The following is a 19,339-nucleotide window of genomic DNA, read 5'->3' as shown; positions in this document are numbered from 1 at the left end:
TGAATTTGTCTCCTTTCTTGAAGATGGGTGTGGTGTGGTCAGCCCTTCATCCAAGCTCTCAGGCAAATGACCATACTCTAGTACCAAGTTGAATATCTTTAGGATGGCCAGTTTGCATTTTCAATTGGTATATTTTAACATCTTGTTTAAGATGCCAGCAGGCTTGCCTGTTTTTTGGGGGGTTTCAGAAGCTTCAGTTTGTGATGATTCTTAGTACATAGTCCTTTCAAGATCTTTCAGTTTTTCAGAAATTTGGTCTTGAGCTTGATTCTTCTGAGGGTTTTTTATAGAGATCTTTAACATGATTTTTCTAGAAGAGACTGGATTTCTTAACTGACGATTGCTTCCTGGCACTGATCCAGGCTGTTTTGTTCCCATCCATATTGCTTCTTTATTTTGTACAGCTTACAAAGCTCAGAACATATGTTGTCTGTTCTTTTCAGACACAACGTGATCTGATAGAGGTGTGTGTTATTTCACTATGAAGGCTCCCAAAGACTTTGGGTTTATTATAGCATAATCAACAGTGCTGCTGCCAAGATTTGAACAATTTGTATAATGTCAAAGGGAGTCTCCTCAAACCCTTCCATTGACAATGTGCAGACCAGCACTCTGCAAAGCTGTAAGACTTGTTTTCCACTCTTGTTTGTGTTTTCGTCATAATTATTCCTGTTTGGACAGATGTGAAGTGAAGATTAGCTCCAGTGTCACCATCAGTGCTAGTAGAGTTTAGCTCCCCAGTTCTAGCATTTAAGTCTCCAGTTATCCACACAGATCCCTGGACCTGGAAATGATTGATCCCTTCTTTTATGTTGGAGAAAATGTCCTAATTGAAATATGAAGATTCTATTGGGGGAATATAAATTGCACATAAAATAATATCAGTACAATAATACGGACAGCGGGGCACCTTCTCACACAGGCTGCTACAGCTCCACTGTCGAAGGGACAGATACAAGAAGTCTTTCCTGCCACATGCCATCACACTGTATAATAACAACTAAACAACTCTGGTCATATCTTACAGTCACTACGCATTTTATTTTCTACACAGTTACAGTTACACACATCGCACATTATTTTACTTTGCACTAAAATCAACACTGTCAATTAGTTGTATATACTTTTGTACATTACATTTTATTGTATTTGCTATTTTGCTATTTTATTATGTATAGTTTGTTCTTTATATTCTTATATTATATGTTGTTATTGTCACGGTGTGTAATGCTGCTGCTGCACTGTAATTTCCCAGCTTGGGATCAATAAAAGTATATCTATCTATCTATCTATCTATCTATGATATTACAGATCTCACATTAAAACTATAGTTAGGATACTTTAAAGGAATTAAAATTGCACTTGTAGGAAACGGGGTATCACCCTTCATGGGTAGGGTAAATTAAACAATCTCTGCTGTAAAGGAATAATATTTATTGAACTACTAAAGGATAGGGATGGGAACAAATGGACATATACACATTTTTAATTCATTCATTTTATTTGTTTAAAGAAGTCAATAGTCATTGCCGGCAGAATGAATAAATGAAATTCAGAGTTGTCAAAAAATGTGAGTCAGAGTGCAGAGAGAGGGCTAAAAGTTCAAAACCATTAATTCCAAAAATGTCAATTTCTTTTCATAGATGGTGGGAAAGGCTGTCTCCTTTAGTTCTACTTAACATTTTTCTTGACATTCTTCACTCCCTGAGGCCAGAGGTCACTACATACAGACACACACTGCCATAACCATACACCACAGCGTTTTCAAAATAATTCAACTTTTTCCAATGCTTCTGGGTTTCTGCCACTATAATGTATACATCTATTTAGAATTTAAACTGAAAGAAAAATCTGCAGAGTATTTGTTTATCCTTGTAAGTCATTATCCAACCACTGAGCATCTTCGAGTAAGTAGCCCAGACCCATTGAACGCCGTGGTCGAGGCAAAGCGGTGATTGCTTTGGCCTTCTCATCCTCCTCCTCCTCCATCTGAAAGAACAGTAGACACATTTTTAAAGTCATGTCATGAAGGCTGCAAATGCATGTTTTAAACCAAATAGTATTTATCAACATTCCTCTACACTGACTACTGGTGAATACTCACCTTTGGACTAACAACTCGTTTCACCTCCACTTCAGAGCCTCCAAGAATGTGAGGACCAGCCCAGTCTGCTCTGTCTGCTTCTTCCTCAGCAGAAAATCTCACATAGCCTAGCCCACTATTGTAAGAGGTCCTCATAACCTGGAAATTAAATCCAACAGACAAAAGAAATTCTTTCATTAGGTGACCAAATCTTATATTGATAATGTATACAGAAATACATTAACAAATACTGAGGCCTGATTTACTAAAGGTCTGCATGTGTAAAAACGTGTGCAAACTTGACATCACCCGCAAAAAATGTGCAAGCTGATCTACTAACGCAGCGCACTGAGGTTTGCGTCTTTCAACTGTGCAAGATAATACACACTGTCCATTTATTACCTTTGTCATAATGAATATGTAATATGGGGCGTTTCAACCCCAGTGTGCAAAATACAGGGAGGAGAAAATGCAAATATGTTATTTGGCACACGCTTTGTGGTTTACCAAACCTGAAGGTACATTTTACTGACGGAAACTGCGTCTATAAATAAAACCTTTGAAGGGCAGGTATTAACCAGCTGTGCACTGTACACAGATGATGGCTGTTACTGTAGAGAGGAGGAGACGGAGGCACAATGACAGAATACGCACAGGACAGAGTTTTTCCACCCGTGTTAATATTTTTGGTTTTACTAACAGCATTGTTTTTGTTATAACTCAATATATTTGTTAACCTCTTCCACTAGAACCTGATCACATTTCATTTTGTGCTTGCAGCTTTCTGCTCGTCCAAACTCTCCATTAAGACATGCAAAACCCTCATTTAAATACTGCTGCCTGCACCTGTTGCACCTGTTTTCATTTATGCAGTTATTCTTAGTAGATCACCCGCAAACACAAACACAATCTATTGCACTATGCACGCAATTTAGTACCCACTATTTGGGGTCTTAGTAAATCAGGCTCTTAATATGATAAAATAAGATTATAAGAGATATTATGAGACTTTACCTTACATGCTGTGATGGTTCCCCATTCTCTGAAGTAGGCCCTTATGTATCCTTCATTTAAGTAAGGGTTCAGATCTTTTAAAACCAATCCATGATCCTATAAACGGTAGGGGAAAAAAAAAATGAGAGTCAAAGTCAAAAGTCAAAATATTAAATAAAGTGATGCACCCTTACTGTTGAAAAGAAAGATATGATTTACCAGTTCATAATGTGCAGCAAAACTAGCCATGTATTTCTTTGGGAGACTGATGTAGACTCGTTTCTGAGGTGCTTTATTCTCCTCCATCTTATCTGGAGGAAAGATGAGTTATGAACACTGTGAAGTGGGAAAGGTTGTCAAAACAGGATCAAATAAGTATTATAATATGAAAATGTTGCACTGAGGATTTGCAAACAAACAAGTCAAATGATTTAAATGCTTCACATTTATGTAAAATTATAAACACAACATGAAATCTTTCTCAGCAGAAGAGGCATTAAGTCAAAAAAAGCTCTTACTTACCAGGGGACTAAGAGTGACTGACTCAAAATGCAAATGAATGTGTTGTGGAGAGGCTTCATAAAGTGTCCCTTGAAGTCACAATGACAAAATCTCCTCCTTCTTAGTACTTTTTTCTTCTTCTTTCACAGAAACTAGTTTTTCTTGTTAACAGAAAAATATCAGAGTGACTGGTTGAAGACTTACCTAATGTCAACTATGTTAATTAGGGTTGTTGACATTGTTGAGCACTTGGTCATTGAACACTAAGTGTACAGTCTTCCGACATGTGAAGCAGAAACAAGTAAATCTTGTATTCAGCTGTAGTTTTAAATGATAGTTTTTCTGTTTCAAGGAGTCATGGGTACATTTATTTACAAGCCTTACAAGTCTTGTCATTTTTATTTCCATCTGTACAGCCTCACAAGAGTTCGTCCAACATTCAAGTCATTACTCTATTTTTAATATTATGTCAACGATGCTGAACATACTGCACTTATTGTTGCAATTTACTGTACATATAGCAAACTGCCTGTTGACACAATATGCAACAGGTCAATGCCCACTCCATTTTGATATCTAAATAGCATTCAAAGATAGTATCAGTTAAATAATTATTTGTCATAAACACATTCAAACTGCACACAGAGAAATAATGTAGATGTAGGCTACTTGGTTTTCCACATACATTTTACGTAATGTCATGTGGAATGTGTGTCTGAGGTTCTTTGGAGTGTGACTGAAAAAAATGTGCCTGTCTTGACAGCTGTATCTCTAATTTGTGTTGGTCCATTATTTCACATTTTGCAGGATGAACATAGTATACAGTAATGTTACAGATACATGCACTGGCAGGTCACATTTTTACAATAAAATTACAAAAGCTCAACTATAGAAACGTTAAAAAAAAACATTATTCTCACCTAAACATCTTTTAATACAACGCATTCAAAGTCCTACACAACTATTATTTTTATATTTAACGTTGATTCTAAAACAAATAACTACAATATTTAATTCTAATAATATCCAGTGATTTAGGTTGTGACATTCCTGATGGTGCCGACAACCATCTTAGTAATGATGATAATATCAATGCTAATCAGCCACAGACTGAAAGAGAAAGAAAGAAAAAACAGGAAAATAGATCATATAGAAGGCAGTGCTCACACAAATGTGTATTATAAGTGAGCTCATTAAAACAGTGAGGAAATAAAGATGATTTGTTGCAACCAAAATGTGGATATACAACACTCAGACTGCCTACCTTATCTACGAGGGGAAACCGGACCACTCTGCTCATGAAGGTCTTGCAGTTTGGTGATGAGGAACTTTTTGTCCTTACCCTCCTGCATAGAAGAAATAAAATCAATATTAACATACTGTACACATGCCATTGAGTTTAAAAAAAAAAAGCTTGATTGTGCATACATTTTCAACTTGCTTCTCTAACAAACTGATGATTTTCCTGTGGCCATCGACAACTTGAGCATGAATGTATATCACCATTCTGAAAAATAAAAGCATCAATTCAAATTTAAAGCACCTAAATGACATTCACACAGGTGGTTCATAACTGTGCATCTTAAGGGCAAGCTCTCTCTAAGGAGAAGCTGAGGTTCTGCAAGCAGAATAAAGTTTAAAAAATAACTTAATTGCAAATATGAAATCATATCAGATGCAAAACAAAGATTATGAAACTGGGCAGGTTGTTTAAACATTGTTGGCGATCATGTTACCACTCACAGAAGAATTCCACTGGCGAGGAATAGGAATATTGGGTGTTCTACAAGATAGGTAGTGGTCTGGATGAGCCATGATAGGTCCGTGTCCTTCCCCTTTGTGGCCCACTCCTCCACTGCCATAATCATTGTGGTAAGATTCCTGAAAGGGCCGCAGTCTGTTGAGGGTCTAATCCTGTGGACGACAAACAGATGTGGTACACCTTTCTACTCTTAGGGCTCAAACTCCAGCACATTGAATTTCAGAACTAAAAAAGATCAACATTGGCAAGCAGTACTCTATATTTTTCAAAGTTATTGTGCCCAGCAGTTAAACTTCTGAAATGTAATATATTTGTAGATTATGCAAGGTCACACACACACACACACACACACACACACACACACACACACACACACACACACACACACACACACACACACACACACACACACACACACACACACACACACACACACACACACACACACACACACACACACACACACACACACACACACACACACACACACACCTTTAATTATTACTCTCAAGCTATTATGCTTGTTGTCATCGGACCAGAAGCCAGACATTTGAAGAAAGTACTGAGGAAGACATTTTCCTGTAAAGCATGTCACTTCCATACTTCTTTATTGCTTTTTTTCAAGCTTCTGGCTGACTGAATGTGTTTGGTGGCCACTATAAGAGAACAGCACATTGTTAGCACTAATAAAAGTAATCCACGCCAAAAATTACTAAACTGAGAGCTCCATGGCCCCTCATGCACTCCATAGCTATGGATAAATTAACATTTACAGCACAGAGACAGTGGGCTACAACTCCTACACACTCCACATTCAACCTCAGTCATTTGTAACGTGCTAGGTTACAAATTGTATATGCTTGGAATGAAATGAGAGACTGTCAGCATGAGTTTAGAAATCTATTCATGAGTCTGGTGTTGTGGATGCCTTTCGGTGTAGAAAATGCTTGTGAGCATCACAAGTCAGAGAAAGAGTGGTTATTATTTGTTCCACTCACTTCCAAACTGTATATGCGACAGGCACAGCAGCACCAAGAAATGAGGGGAACAACAAAAGAGAGATGAATAGTGTTGTCATCTGAGTGGCCCTCCAGGGCTTTTTGGAGGCCTGACAGTTGAGTAACAGACTGCCCTGGGGAAGAAGACAGAGAAATTACTTTGAGTTTGTCAAGCAAAACAGACACATTTTATGAAGTAGACAGTGAAACACTGGCTGTACCTACCTTCTTCATGTAAAACAGAACAAATAGTTTTGCAATCTGGACGGCAGGAAGCAATGGAGCGAACAGGACCCCAAGCCTGAGAAGAACAGAAGACCATTAAGGTTTAAGTCACTTTTTTGTATGTTAACTAATTACGGTATTCATAGATTTGATGTAATGTTGTTGTGTGATTACCAAGTGAGGGTTTGCCCATATATGAGCTCCAGCACATTACGAGCAATGTCAAACACTGGCTTCCTGTTCCTTTTCAACACATGCTTGTAAAAGAGCCTGAATTGAAGATTTCAACTTAGTGTTCAGCATTGTAGCTTGACCAGTTAAACAGTCAGTTTTGTCAGCAGTGTACAGCAGAATAAAGTTACATTATCTTTCAACTTGCCTCCACAGGAACTCTCCCAAAAAAGTGTAAAGCACTGTGAAGATAAAGTCCATCACCAGCAAGCGATATAGCTCTTGTCCCACAAGGCTCTCCCAACACTGTGGACAACACAATCACAAGAAGTGGACTTAGAGTTGTTTAACATCTCCAATAAGGTTAGCTAATTAGGCCATAAGCAAGCACTCTGGACGTTACACCATGTCAGTGTTCTGACACCACTGCAATTATGAGTGTCAAATATGTGGATGCTTGTCACCTTTTTTGGTTCCTCTGCAATTTTGTGCCAGCGATAAAACAGCACTCCAACTATACTGGTTTTCAACAACAAGTTCCTGAGAAAATAATGAGGATTTTTTGTTTTTATGACAACATCTATAACAAAAAGATAAAACCAATATTTCAAAGAAAAAGGGAAAATAAGTCAGCCCTGTTTTATGACTTACTGTATGATTATTAGAGGGCAGATCTAAAATGCCAAATATATCAAAACCATGCTTTTTTGTTTTTGTGGTTCGTGTGATTACAACTTTTTCAATTAAAAAAAGCTTTGGTTGAGATAAGATCATAACATATATCATGAGATCATTTTTTTGTTCATTTTTATGTCACTTGTGTGATCCTGAAAAGATGTGAAGTCTACTATTAAATGACTAAAGTTGAACTGATTACTTTGTCAAAATATGACAAAATGTTTCAGGGTTTTTTGTTAGTTTTTTTGGTTAGGTTTGGGTTTTTGGTAGATCTCATTCTCACCTGAAGATGGAGACATAAACACGAACATTGGGTGAGTTATGATCCTCTAGCCAAGTGCATAGGTTGAAGAGGCCAGGGAGCAACAGGTTAATGGCCGACACTACCGCAGAGAGCAGCAGCTCAGTTTCTTCTGAAGGACCCGGGTTGTCAGTCTGTGAAGGACAGGTTACCTGACAGTGAGTAACCAGGGTGAAAAACAGTATGTGAAACTAGAGTGGAATGGACAGCATTTCAACTATACTGATGGCTGCATTACTATAATTGCTGGAATGCAACATATATCATTAGTCTCACCTGTGCTTTTCGGCCTGTGGCAAGTTTCTAAAATGCTGATAGCCTATTGTGATTCAAGTCAGGAAGATTTATTCAGAAAGACATCGATGTGTACAATACAAGATTGACACATTTTTGATAGAGAGGAAAAGAAAAACAGCAGACACCCTACTCATGAGTCAAATTCAAAGTAGGAGGAAGTTCACTGCAAGACAGCAGAAAGTGGTTGTGTGTTGTGTCTAAAAGCTGCTCATGGGATCATTTGTAACTGGTTTCCCCAGCTTGTTACCAGTTGAAACAATCTGACAACAAAATATCAGATGGATGTTAAAAAAGCAAAATGGTGTGATCATCACACTGTGTGATGTACAAACAACAGCATATGAACAGACGTAAAACTTCTGCTAGGAAACAAAAAAGGGGAACTTAACTAACTGCGGTGGGATGGTGTTTCTTCTGAGTTATTTTCATGGTATTCTTGAGAAAATTTAAATTGCTGCTCTTCTGTGCATGAAATGTGTTATGTCTGGTTGCGCAGCACTTGCTGACATTTTAAATCTAACCTTTGGCAGATGATAGACTGCCATAGCGCTCAAGACGATGCTGGCCAAACACAAAGCCCATGTGAACAGATGCACTAGGATGTGGCAGAGTCGTTGTGTGCAGCTCTCTTGATCTTCTCCACGCATCATCTCAGACAGCAGTTCCTGTCAGGAAAGCAGCATTTATAATCTTAAGCAAAAAGCATTTAAATGATCTACACAACTCAACGGCAGTGTGAAGACGTGTCAAGGCTAACAACTGCTGATACTTCCTGTCTATTTAGAATATACAGTTGCAATCAAAATTATTCAACCCGCACTGCAAATTAGGTTTACTGGCAAAATGTACAAACTAGCAGTTATTTGCAATAAACAAATCAAACGAGAACTATTCAAATAGCCCAAAACAACTAATATTACAAGTGATTTCTCCAAATTCAACACAAAATGCCACTTTTAATGACTACAGTCTCAAAATGATTCAACCCCTTCATGACAAGCATCTTTAGTACTTAGTAGAGCACCCTTTTACTGTTATGACCTGCTGCAAACGTGATGCGTTCCTGAGGGATCTTGGCCCCTTCCTCATGAGCAAAGGCCTTCAGTTCACTAATATTCTTGGGTTTGCGTGCTGCAACGGTCTTTTTCAAATCCCACCAGAGATTTTCAATGGGGTTCAAGTCAGATGACTGTGATAGCCACTCTAGTATCTTCCAGGACCTCTTCTGAAATCAAGCCTTTGTGGACTTTGAGGTATGCTTGAGATCATTGTCCTGTTGGAAGGTCCAATGACGTCCAAGCTTCAACTTCCTCACAGACGGCATGACATTTTCTCCCAGGATTTCCTGATACTTGATTGAATCCATCTTGCCCTCCACACGCTGCAGGTTCCCAGTGCCAGAGGAAGCAAAGCGGCCCCAGAGCATCATTGAGCCATCGCCATCCTTCACTGTAGGCAGGGTGTTCTTTTCAGCGTATGCTTTATTCTTCCTCCTCCAGACATACCGCTGATTCATAGGCCCGAAAAGTTCCAGTTTTGTTTCATCGCTCCACAGAACAGAATCCCAAAACCTCTTTGACTTATTTATATAGTTTTGGGCAAATTGGAGCCGACTCTTCTTGTGCTTTTGTGTCAGTAGTGGTATACGTCTTTGAGTACGGGCATTCAGCGTTTAGTTTACGCCTTACTGTTTAAACTGAAACCTCAGTGCCTGCCGCCACCAAGTCTTGCAATTGATATCTTCCTTTTTCTGCCACATCCTGGTAATGTAGCCACTGTTCCTTTAACTTTAAATTTGTGAACTATGCTTCCAACTGTATCTTTAGGAACATTCAGTGCCTTTCCTATCTTTTTGTATTCTTTTTCTTGTTTGTGCAAGGCAATTACTTTTTCTGAATGTTTTGGACAATTCTCTGGACTCAGCCATATTTCTAACATGCAATGAAATGTCACCGTCAACAGTCTAGGTATTTGAGGGGTTCTATATCAAGCACACCTGATGCAACTAATGAAGCCCTTGATATGTTGCATCAGGTGTGCTTTAGACCACACCTGATTTACAAATGTGTGCTCTTATGAGGAATTCTATTCAGGGGGTTGAATATTTTTGAGACTGCAGTAGTCATTGAGAGTAGGATTTAGTGTTGAATTTGGATGAAATCCCTGTAATATTAGTTGTATTTAACTATTTAAACTGTTCTTGTGTGAACTGAATTTGTTTATTGCAAACACCTGAAAAATTTAAAATTTTTGCCAATAAACCTAAAATCCAATGGGGATTGAATAATTTTGATTGCAACTGTATATTTAAATCTTCCCTTCATAAGGAAATGGCCTTCGTTAGACTTTATGTGCATGTTGAGGAACACGATATGCACTGTCTGACAATGCATAATTAAACACTTCCTGTCTAAACACTGCTGCACAAAAACAGATAGTGTGACAAAGTATGCATGTCATTTAAATGAGAAAAATGTATTCTCAATATTGTTCTCTGCTTTAACATACATTTGTCTACAACCTCACACCATCCCAATGTTTTATGCTTCAGTGAGTGTAAAAGAGAATTCAAATGATTGCGTACTTTGAGCTGTGTGCTGATTTTCTCAGACTGCATTCTGACAGATGTTTTCTTGGTGACTTTAAAGTCCCAGGAGCAGAACACCTTTACCGCCATATTCCCATTAGACGTCAGGGAATGACAACTTTTCCCAAAGGACTTGGAAATGCTGCAGGAGAATAATAAAGCTGTAAAACACACAGCACATGGTATTAAATAACATGAATGCATATAAATGAACCTGTTGTCCAACCTGTACACTAGGATGATGCAGATAATGAAGAAGGCAATGGCAATGGTAAAGAAGTAGGCTGCAGGTATGCTGTATCCACCAAGCAGGCCACCAAGTTGATAGCTTGTGTTGTTGTAGTAGCCATAAAACATCACACTCTTAGAGAGGTAACCCTGCCAAGGAGAGCAGATGGAAGGTAGATTAATTTCAAGAGAGTGCAAATAGACAGGATAAGAAGTGCACATCGACTGCATCTCACCGTGCCTGTGAGAAGCTGAAGACCGGCGAAGTTGAGAGGGCCATACGTAGGAGGGTTGATGGCTTGAGGGAAGACCAGAAAAAGGCCGTTGATGATGAAGAGGAGGAGGTTAAACAGCAGGAGGGTTCGGAGAAACAGGAAATAGGAGACCACTCCAGTTCCAAAACGTGCGCTCAGTTGCTTCATTGGCAAGTGCCACAACCGGAGAGACATGAGGGTGGGGAGGCAGCTGAAGAGGCAGTGGCGCCTAGTCTGGGGGGAGCATAACATGTGTCTAATGATACAGCAAACATTTATCTACACTTTATCAAGTTTGTACTTACCCTTGAAATGTAAAACCTGAAACAGCCGAAGCATGGAACGTGTCTGGTGAGTGAACTTTCAGCTACATCACTAATAGCGAGTGGCCTAAGAAAAGAAGAGGTGAAGTAGTTTAAAATACCTTGCAGAGAAGGTTCGTCATCATTGTAAGTTACCAGAGTTTCAGTGGCTTTTATTCTCAGGTCATTTCATGTGTCAGTGCCATGTGTACCTCAGTTCAATTTTATCTGTAAGGCTTAGTGGCATGTCACGCAGCTTACGAGCGATGTCACCCGCAGAGAGACCCCGAAGGCTGGATACCAACTGCTCCTTCTTGTTTTCTGTAAAATACAAATCTAAAAATTAACTCACTGACTCTGAGCGCAGAATGAACAGGAAGACTCACTTGAATAACAGTAATAGTTGTCAATGTTTGGAGCTATTTTACCTTCCCTAGTGATTTCTCCAAAATCTGTCAAAACAAGGTCCTCCTGGTTTGGTCTGGAGTGATGCGAAAAATCTTGTGATGTAGCCTGATGCCTGTTTAGCAGAGGGGTGTGTGTTGCAGACCCAGAAATGCCTGCAGCACTATTTTGCCCTGTCAGAGAGTTAAGCTGTTTTTATTCTTAGGACATTTGCTTGAGTCTTATTTTTAAGAGCCACATAAAGATTGTATTCCCTGGTGACAACTTTTTCAAAAGTAGCAAGAAGCATTTCATCTCACCAACGGTGCGACTGGGCATTGAAGAAAGGATCTTTTGTGTTGCAGCCGACCAGCCGTGCCTTTGCAGAGGGTTGACCAGCCCTCTGTTATCTCTCATGTGGCCACTTTCTGTTGGCCAGTTGTCTGAAGTAGCTTTTAGACCAGGAAATCATAAGATTAATTGCAGATTGCTTGCATTGTCTATGTGACAAATGGTATATGCCTTACATTTTATATGGATTACAGATGAAACTCAAACTTTTTTTATGAACTGGAAGTAAAACTTGTGCACTTGTAGATACAAGTAATTAGACACCTCACTGTAAATAACGAGAAGACTTTTGTACTAGTAAAAATGGCAGACATGTGTTTTTGTACCTGTGCATTCAGTCAACACCTCCAGCTGCAGGGTTTCACACTGCCTCTCAGTGCTGGCTGCTGGTTCTCTGACAACCTGGCAGGAACTGACCCAGTCTGATACACCATCATCCTGGTACCTTCGGGAGAGTAACCAACAGAGTAAACCATGACCAGTGCCATCTTGACAGCAGTGTGTATGAAGAGAACATGTGCCTTAAAGAGTATTTATTTCAAGGATCCCAATTGTGGTGGGAAATGTGGAATAATTTTGTGAAAAGAAAAACTCTAATGTAACCTGCAATGGACAGCAATGATTAAAATTTACCACAGCGAATGGGATCCTTGAAACAAATACTCCAAATACCAAGGAGCACGAAATTTCAAAAACTGCACTACATACATGTAGAGCTGCAATGATTAATTGATTAATCGATTAACTGCCAACTATGAAATTTATCACAAACTATTTTGAGAATGTATTAATCCTTTGGAGTCATTTCAAATTCTCTCATTCCCAGCTTCTAAAATGTGAATATTTTCTGGTTCCTATGATGGTAAACTGAATAATATATTGTGGAACATTGGTCAGGACAAAAATAGACATTTGAGGGCATTTTACAGAAAATGATTAACATATTAATCAATAATGAATATAATCATTAGTTGCAGCCCTGAAATACATGCAAAGTTATAAAAAATATGTTGATATTAAACTATTAATCACTGAAAATTGCAGTGATACACACACAGATTGTTCCTTCCGCACACTAGTTGTAGGCAGGGGCGATTTTCAGTGTTCACAAGAAGATGCACGTAAATTGTACAACAAATACCATAGACAAATACAACTTTGTTCATTGGTAACACAATAATTTGCCTTTCAATGTAAACAACTACAAGATAAATTTACAATAAAATTCACCAGCAGACAGGTACACAGCACATGGCAGGCAAAATAGGAAGAACCAAAAATAAAACATCTCTTTAATAAAAACAACAAATACTTATACTCACTCATAGTCTGAGTCATCACTTGACATGTCGACATTGATGTTTGCCATGCTCCTTGATGATCTCTGATTACTGCAAAAATAAATCTCCAAGAGGATCAGTCTTCTTTATCTACATAGTGGGTCGTCAGTTAATCTTTTCTGACACTGAACACTGACTTCTTTTCTTCAACCTTTCACAAAGTAATACTGCTACTCATTGCAATTGACAATGTGTTGCCTTGCTTCCTGTGAAATTCGCCCACATAAATCAGCCCCCCTTTGAATCTGTCACAAGGCTGCTAGGTCAGCAACAACTTTCTAACCAATGTGTGAATTATGTCAAAGCATCAGACTGTGCTAATGAAACACAAAGAGGAGGACAGCACAGCAGTGTCTGGTCTTGATAAATTGTGAAAGATACATACACTTCCTCTTGCCCTCTCTTTCTCAACACAGCTGTGCCTTATTATATGTAATAGACACAAAGCCTGTCACTCATCTGCCTGCTTATCAGCTGACTCTTCAGCTTACAATTAGTCAAGCATGTCTGAAATGGCTGGTGGGCTCACTTGGGGCGTAGAAGTAAAGAAATAAGTACTAAAAATAAAATAAAAACATAATGGTGCACATACATATTGACAGTATGGTACCGTGTCTGCTAGTTGGAGTTATAGTGTCCACTTCCCTCTAGTGGTCACAGTGATAAACGGCTATACTATTAGATTAGATTTGTCAAAAGAGTACTATACTAACATCACTGTTGGAACAATCTGCTGTACCAGGTCTCACCTTTCCCCTACAACAAAGTCTTAACAACCAATAATCAACCAGTAGGCTACTGTCAGTGTGCACACAAGACAACATTTTCTTTCTAAAGCGAATAACAAAAAATATTAAAACAAACAAACAAACAAATAAAAAACTAGATCTTGGGGAAACAGACCAAAACATAACAACTGTAACTTTAATTTAATTTTGCGGGTATGTAAATGAACTGAAAATGAACTTACTATTACGCTATATGGAATAAACAAATTTAGATCCGTCAAACGCTTGACTGGCCTGTGTATGCACTCATAGGTGTTCACTGCCAGCTAGTGGTCACAGTGGGGAACTGCAACAGAAGATTAGTTACTGGCGCTATTGGAGACATGTTAACCTATATTTAAAATAAAGCAACCCAACAGAAGCATTAGAAAGGTTGTTGATGTTTGAGTCATAGATACAATACAGGCATTTATAACTTCTACTACTACTACTACTACTACTTATACTATTATTATTATTTAAGATATATTATTAAAGGATGGGTTCACAGTTTGTCAAGCATGTCCTAAAACAATAGTCAGGTGCCCAAATGAACACTGAAACAGATTTCTCTTGTTGTAGTCCAGGTTATACTGACCGTTAGACTAGAGGATGCCTTCATAATGAACTTAAAATATAAGTGATTGGGAAAAACATTCACAAGCGTCCTTTTGTGCAAAAAATTATTTAAAAGTTAATGCGCCCTAATACACCACTATCACCCACTATGACCTCAATAATAAACATAAAGCAGAATTTTTCCTAATTTTTATTTTACTGAATACATATATTGCTTTTTTTAATTATTTGACATCAATTCTTTAAAATATATTTTGTAAATATATCATGTTGATGTGTTAAATGGTGTCACAGTACCAATTAAGCCAATGTCAGACTTTTGACTTTTTTCATAAAATATCTTTATTGTATATCTACATGAACTAATGGACTAACTTGCTTTATTATAAATGATCTCCCTTATACATCATGTCAGTACCAATGAAAAACACCAGAACTTAGATTTTGGTGGGCTTAATGGCTACACTACTATTGTTAGAAAATTAGAAAACTAATCTAATGTAATAAGTTACATCACTTTGATTAAGTTATTGAAATAGTTACATTACTTATTACATTTTTAATAGATCAACTAGTAATCTGTAACCTGCTACATTTCCAAATTAACCATTCCAACTCTGTTTCAGGCAGACGTGGAAAAACTGTGAACCTGTCCTTTAATTCCTCTTAACGTCCTTGAACGCAGCACGGTGGGGGCGGTGTTTAAAAAGTTTTCAGGAAGTCTTATGGTAAAGCGAAACTGTGCCATATCTGACAGGAAGACTTCTACTGCTCGCTTTTAAATTGTCTTGACTGGGATTTTTTTTTCCGAGGGTGTGAAAAATGCAGAGCAGTGCTTACGGGGCCTCGCTGGCCGGTGGTGCTTTTGATATAGAGAGCTTTGTAAAACAGCCTCAAACCATTTTGCGCTGCCTGAGTTGGGTGAGTGACTCCGGTAAAGTTAGCACCACTGTTAGCCAGCTGTCACAACACCGACTTTATGTTAACAGATGTGAGCTGCCAGCATCGACACACATCATTAAATAACACGTCCTGTTAGCTTAATGAACTGTCAGTGTGGGACATTAACTGCCTATTAGATTGAAATGTAAAATAAATGTTTAATAAAGCGCCAATAAGATGCATTTTCCTCCGCACTTGTTGATATATGCTAATGTTAGCTAGCGTTGCCAGTGCTGTGTCACCACAGTAGCTACTAGTTTCTCTCACCTGATGATGGACGATATGTTTGGCTTTCACTTCATTTTTCTTGATCAGTCTGGTGCTAAAACTGGACCAGGACCTCTTAAAACTCAGACAAGAGTGTTTTCACTGCTAGAAACCTATCAGGAATTTAAACATTTCTGGTTTGACAGTCATTTTAAAATGCGTCTAAGTCTGTGAGATGAAGTTAGTGAGTTGTAAAGTGAATTATGTAGCTATAATAACGACAACAAACTTTATTTATGTTACACTTTTTTAAAGACACAGTTACACAGTGCTTGTAAAAGAAAACTTAAAGCTAACCAGCCTTGATAGCAAAAGCTGTCACCTTATTTTTAATGTGGAAAACAAAAAACAGAAGTGAATCATGTGAGTTAGGATCAAAAGGTCAAGGTAAAAGAAATTAGTGGTAGTCAGTGCAGAGATGCCAGTATCATTGAAATGTGAATGTAAAGCTGCTTGTAATTATTGATTAAACTGACAAACAATGACTAAGCATTTGGTTCATGAAATGTAAACAATATTTTTTTAGGAGTGAGCTTTTAGAGAGGAACAACAAATCTTTACATCTTAGTAGTTGGCATCAGACAATATTTGGCTTATTTTTTCTTGGGTAAACTGTTACAATCATTTCAATAGTTTCAGCTCTGCTCTAGTGTAAAACGCATATCAGGAACAAGGATCCCTCACAAAAAGGTGTTGCTCTGCCATTCAGCCATTGTTGCAGCAAATCAGGAATTGAAACTGTCTGAACTGGTTAGACAGTGTTTTTAACCAAGATAATTTTTTTTAAATGGTGAAAGCTTTCTTGTAATATGAATCATGTGATAAGAATCACAAAGCCTCACAGCTGCTAGACCTCCAATGTGGAATTAACCCTTTTGTTTCCCTTCATTGCAGGTTTTTTCCATCGTGGTCTTTGCGTCCATCACAGCAGAGGGCTATGTTAACCCGGCACTCAAGCAAGAGGCCAAATGCATGTTTAATGAAAACGACAGCGCCTGCAGCTACGGGGTGGGAATCGGTGTCCTGGCCTTCTTGGCTTGTGTTATCTTCCTCATACTGGACGCCTTCTTCCCACAGATCAGCAACGCCAAGGAGAGAAAATACATAGTTATAGGAGATTTGGTCTTCTCAGGTGAGAGTCAGGTTTCACTGTTGTCTGCTCATACCAGAATAGAAACAAATGTACCCAAAGACAAGAAGTGTGACCAAGTTGAGGTAAATGCTGCCATCATGTTTCATTTGTGTGTATTTCTCTGCTTTGATCCGACGATGGGCAGTGGCTTGGACGTTCCTGTGGTTCATCTGCTTCTGTGTCCTGGCCAACCAGTGGTCCAAAACTACGGCCACTGCTGTTGCTGGCGACGCCGCCCGGGCTGTCGTGGCATTCTCCTTCTTCTCAATCATCACCTGGGTGAGTATAGTGAGGCAGGCATTTGACTAACAAAGTAACTTGATAACACACAGCTCATCTTAGTAAAACAGAGTATCTGCAGGTCTTGAAAAGTCTTACCAAGTATTGAATCCATCTCAAAATAGAACTCATAGGTATCAATTTAAAAATATTTACTTGAACTTTTTTCTATCTGGGTCCAGGTTGAATTAATGTAATTAATTGTATCATTAGAAGTCATTGTTACACTGCTGGGAAGTACAGAAAGTATGTGCTATTATAATAATAAATGATTATAGGCCAGATTGTTCCTGGTGGTTTTCCATCACACTTTTATGAAGCAGGTATTAAATTGCATTATATGTGGTGTTTAAAAAGGTTGCTGCTGAATCTTTGTTCTTCTTGCAACAGGGTCTGCTGTCCTACTTCGCTTATGGCAGATATCGCCAAGGCGTGAGTGAGTTTGACCAGGAGTACAGAGACCCAGCCAATGACCACACCACCCCGTACCCACCGGCGCCATACGCCAGCGGCCCCACAGGGTACCAGCAGTCACCTTTCTCCCACAGTCAGGAGCAGCCTGGGGAGTACCAGCCGCCAGCTTATTAAAGGACTGAGATTCAAACCTCAAGACGCGTGCCAATGGTTCATTTGCAACTGGGGCCTGTTCCCCACACTCCAAACTTTCTTCCTGCGGAACGTGTTTGCATTTTTTTTGGGTGCACTGATGTGTTTTTAGTGTTTCATTGTTGTAAGTAGTTTGGTGGATGTTTGCTGCATTGTTCCGAATGCCACACACAGCAGGTTGACTCTGAAGACGTTTTTGTATTGGAAGGAGATTGGAGGATGACTGTGCCATTGTTATCTTTGTACCAAAAAAGTGTAGTTGCTTCAGTGTCTCTTTTTGTTTCAGTTCGGAGAGCAGTTAATATCAAAGCACGAATCAACAAACAGGTTAGAATTACTTTACTACTTGGAAATCTGCTTTGCATAGCTAAAATGGAGAGTGGAGTGTTTTTTAATTAATATGTTACTATCTAGTGCGTTTTTTTCATATACACCATTAGAAGAAGACAATAATCCCATCTTTTTTAATCAGTGGGTGCTTTGAAAATGTTGCCACAGTAACTACTGTACTGCTTTTATCTTTGTTTTTTTTTAAATAATCAACCACTGAAAATGGCTTTTGTGCACTGAAAAACACAATGTTAATTACCAACATTTGAACGAAGATTGTTCATTTCAATGTTTTAAGTCGTCTAGTCTACTACTATTTAGTTTAGTATTTATGGGTGTCTTTTGTTTTTAGGTAGCCAAACCATACATTTATATCAGCTACCTCTGTAGAAGTTGAATGTGCTTTACTTGAGTTTAGTTCAATTCAGCAGTTCGAGCCACAATTTGATTTTCAAGAATAGGTGACATTGTGGTAAATTGACATATTTATTATCCCACTTTATCCTGTCAGCCCGGGTACATGACAATCATCATTTAACTTTTTTCATCTTGCTTCTCCTCTTTTTTTCACAAGCTGGAGTGCCTTTTTACACGTGTTGCAGTCTTTCTGTTGTACTCAATGGCTTCACAATAATTCTCCATTCAAGTGCCTTTTGCAATATTCTTTATCACACAGGGTTTGCCAAATAAAAGCTGTTCCCGTTTTGAACCTCAGGCTCAGCCCATAATTGATATCCTCCTCTAAAGAAAGAACAGGAGTCAGTGGAGCGGTCTGCTCCTTTGGCAAATATTTGAATAGTCATTGTGTTGTGTTGATGAATGTGGAGGAACTTTGTGAACTGTGGAGACAGTACTGTGATAATGATTTAAAGACAATGCATCATTACCTCATATGCAGTCCTTACAGAAGTGCACCAAAATGGATGATTGATGTGCATATTTTAAAAGCAACGCTTCAATAAGCATTTATTAATTGCACTGA

At 38.5% G+C, this 19,339-nt stretch overlaps 3 protein-coding genes across 4 annotated transcripts; 1 reads left to right on the top strand and 2 right to left on the bottom strand.

The window, feature by feature from the left end:
• Positions 1-1,701: 1,701 nt before the first annotated feature.
• LOC128379091 (heterogeneous nuclear ribonucleoprotein A2 homolog 1) lies at positions 1,702-3,710 on the bottom strand. 2 transcript variants are annotated; one of them, XM_053338712.1, is made up of 5 exons: positions 3,599-3,710; positions 3,296-3,387; positions 3,098-3,193; positions 2,105-2,242; positions 1,702-1,989 (listed from the first exon to the last, which is right to left on the bottom strand). In XM_053338712.1, exons 2-5 carry the CDS (start codon positions 3,380-3,382, stop codon positions 1,867-1,869), a joined length of 444 nt encoding a protein of 147 aa, XP_053194687.1. In that variant the 5' UTR covers positions 3,383-3,387; positions 3,599-3,710; the 3' UTR covers positions 1,702-1,866. The 2 variants fall into 2 exon arrangements, with proteins under 2 accessions (XP_053194687.1, XP_053194688.1); XM_053338713.1 differs by lacking the exon at positions 3,599-3,710 and having other exon boundaries at positions 2,117-2,242; positions 3,296-3,399.
• A 614-nt stretch (positions 3,711-4,324) lies between these two features.
• On the bottom strand, positions 4,325-13,475 carry LOC128379300 (transmembrane channel-like protein 6). Its single transcript, XM_053338920.1, has 20 exons — positions 13,438-13,475; positions 12,442-12,560; positions 12,085-12,207; positions 11,809-11,958; positions 11,593-11,716; positions 11,384-11,468; positions 11,061-11,312; positions 10,823-10,974; positions 10,594-10,738; positions 8,509-8,674; positions 7,695-7,824; positions 7,198-7,273; positions 6,942-7,039; positions 6,737-6,832; positions 6,563-6,638; positions 6,338-6,471; positions 5,321-5,491; positions 5,006-5,084; positions 4,842-4,923; positions 4,325-4,687 (listed from the first exon to the last, which is right to left on the bottom strand). Exons 1-19 carry the CDS (start codon positions 13,461-13,463, stop codon positions 4,843-4,845), a joined length of 2,283 nt encoding a protein of 760 aa, XP_053194895.1. The 5' UTR covers positions 13,464-13,475; the 3' UTR covers positions 4,325-4,687; position 4,842.
• Positions 13,476-15,525: 2,050 nt separating this feature from the next.
• Positions 15,526-19,066, top strand: syngr2a (synaptogyrin 2a). The gene is made up of 4 exons (XM_053338708.1): positions 15,526-15,722; positions 16,905-17,142; positions 17,288-17,421; positions 17,812-19,066. Exons 1-4 carry the CDS (start codon positions 15,624-15,626, stop codon positions 18,007-18,009), a joined length of 669 nt encoding a protein of 222 aa, XP_053194683.1. The 5' UTR covers positions 15,526-15,623; the 3' UTR covers positions 18,010-19,066.
• Positions 19,067-19,339: the final 273 nt, after the last annotated feature.

Source organism: Scomber japonicus, chromosome 18 (genome assembly GCF_027409825.1).
Source record: "Scomber japonicus isolate fScoJap1 chromosome 18, fScoJap1.pri, whole genome shotgun sequence".
NCBI lineage: Eukaryota > Metazoa > Chordata > Actinopteri > Scombriformes > Scombridae > Scomber > Scomber japonicus.
This window is presented reverse-complemented; position numbering and strand designations above follow the sequence as displayed.

Coding starts and splice junctions, on each gene's coding strand:
- LOC128379091 (XM_053338712.1), bottom strand. CDS start 3,382: ATGGAGGAGAATAAAGCACCTCAGAAACGAGTCTACATCAGTCTCCCA. Junction 3,194..3,295: donor TTGCTGCACATTATGAACTG/GTAAATCATATC, acceptor TACCGTTTATAG/GATCATGGATTGGTTTTAAA. Junction 1,990..2,104: donor AACGAGTTGTTAGTCCAAAG/GTGAGTATTCAC, acceptor CTGTTCTTTCAG/ATGGAGGAGGAGGAGGATGA.
- LOC128379300 (XM_053338920.1), bottom strand. CDS start 13,463: ATGTCAAGTGATGACTCAGACTATGA. Junction 12,208..12,441: donor GGTGTTGACTGAATGCACAG/GTACAAAAACAC, acceptor AAGCTACTTCAG/ACAACTGGCCAACAGAAAGT. Junction 5,085..5,320: donor CTCGCCAGTGGAATTCTTCT/GTGAGTGGTAAC, acceptor TTTATTTTTCAG/AATGGTGATATACATTCATG.
- syngr2a (XM_053338708.1), top strand. CDS start 15,624: ATGCAGAGCAGTGCTTACGGGGCCTCGCTGGCCGGTGGTGCTTTTGAT. Junction 17,143..17,287: donor AGGAGATTTGGTCTTCTCAG/GTGAGAGTCAGG, acceptor GACGATGGGCAG/TGGCTTGGACGTTCCTGTGG. Junction 17,422..17,811: donor TCTTCTCAATCATCACCTGG/GTGAGTATAGTG, acceptor TTCTTGCAACAG/GGTCTGCTGTCCTACTTCGC.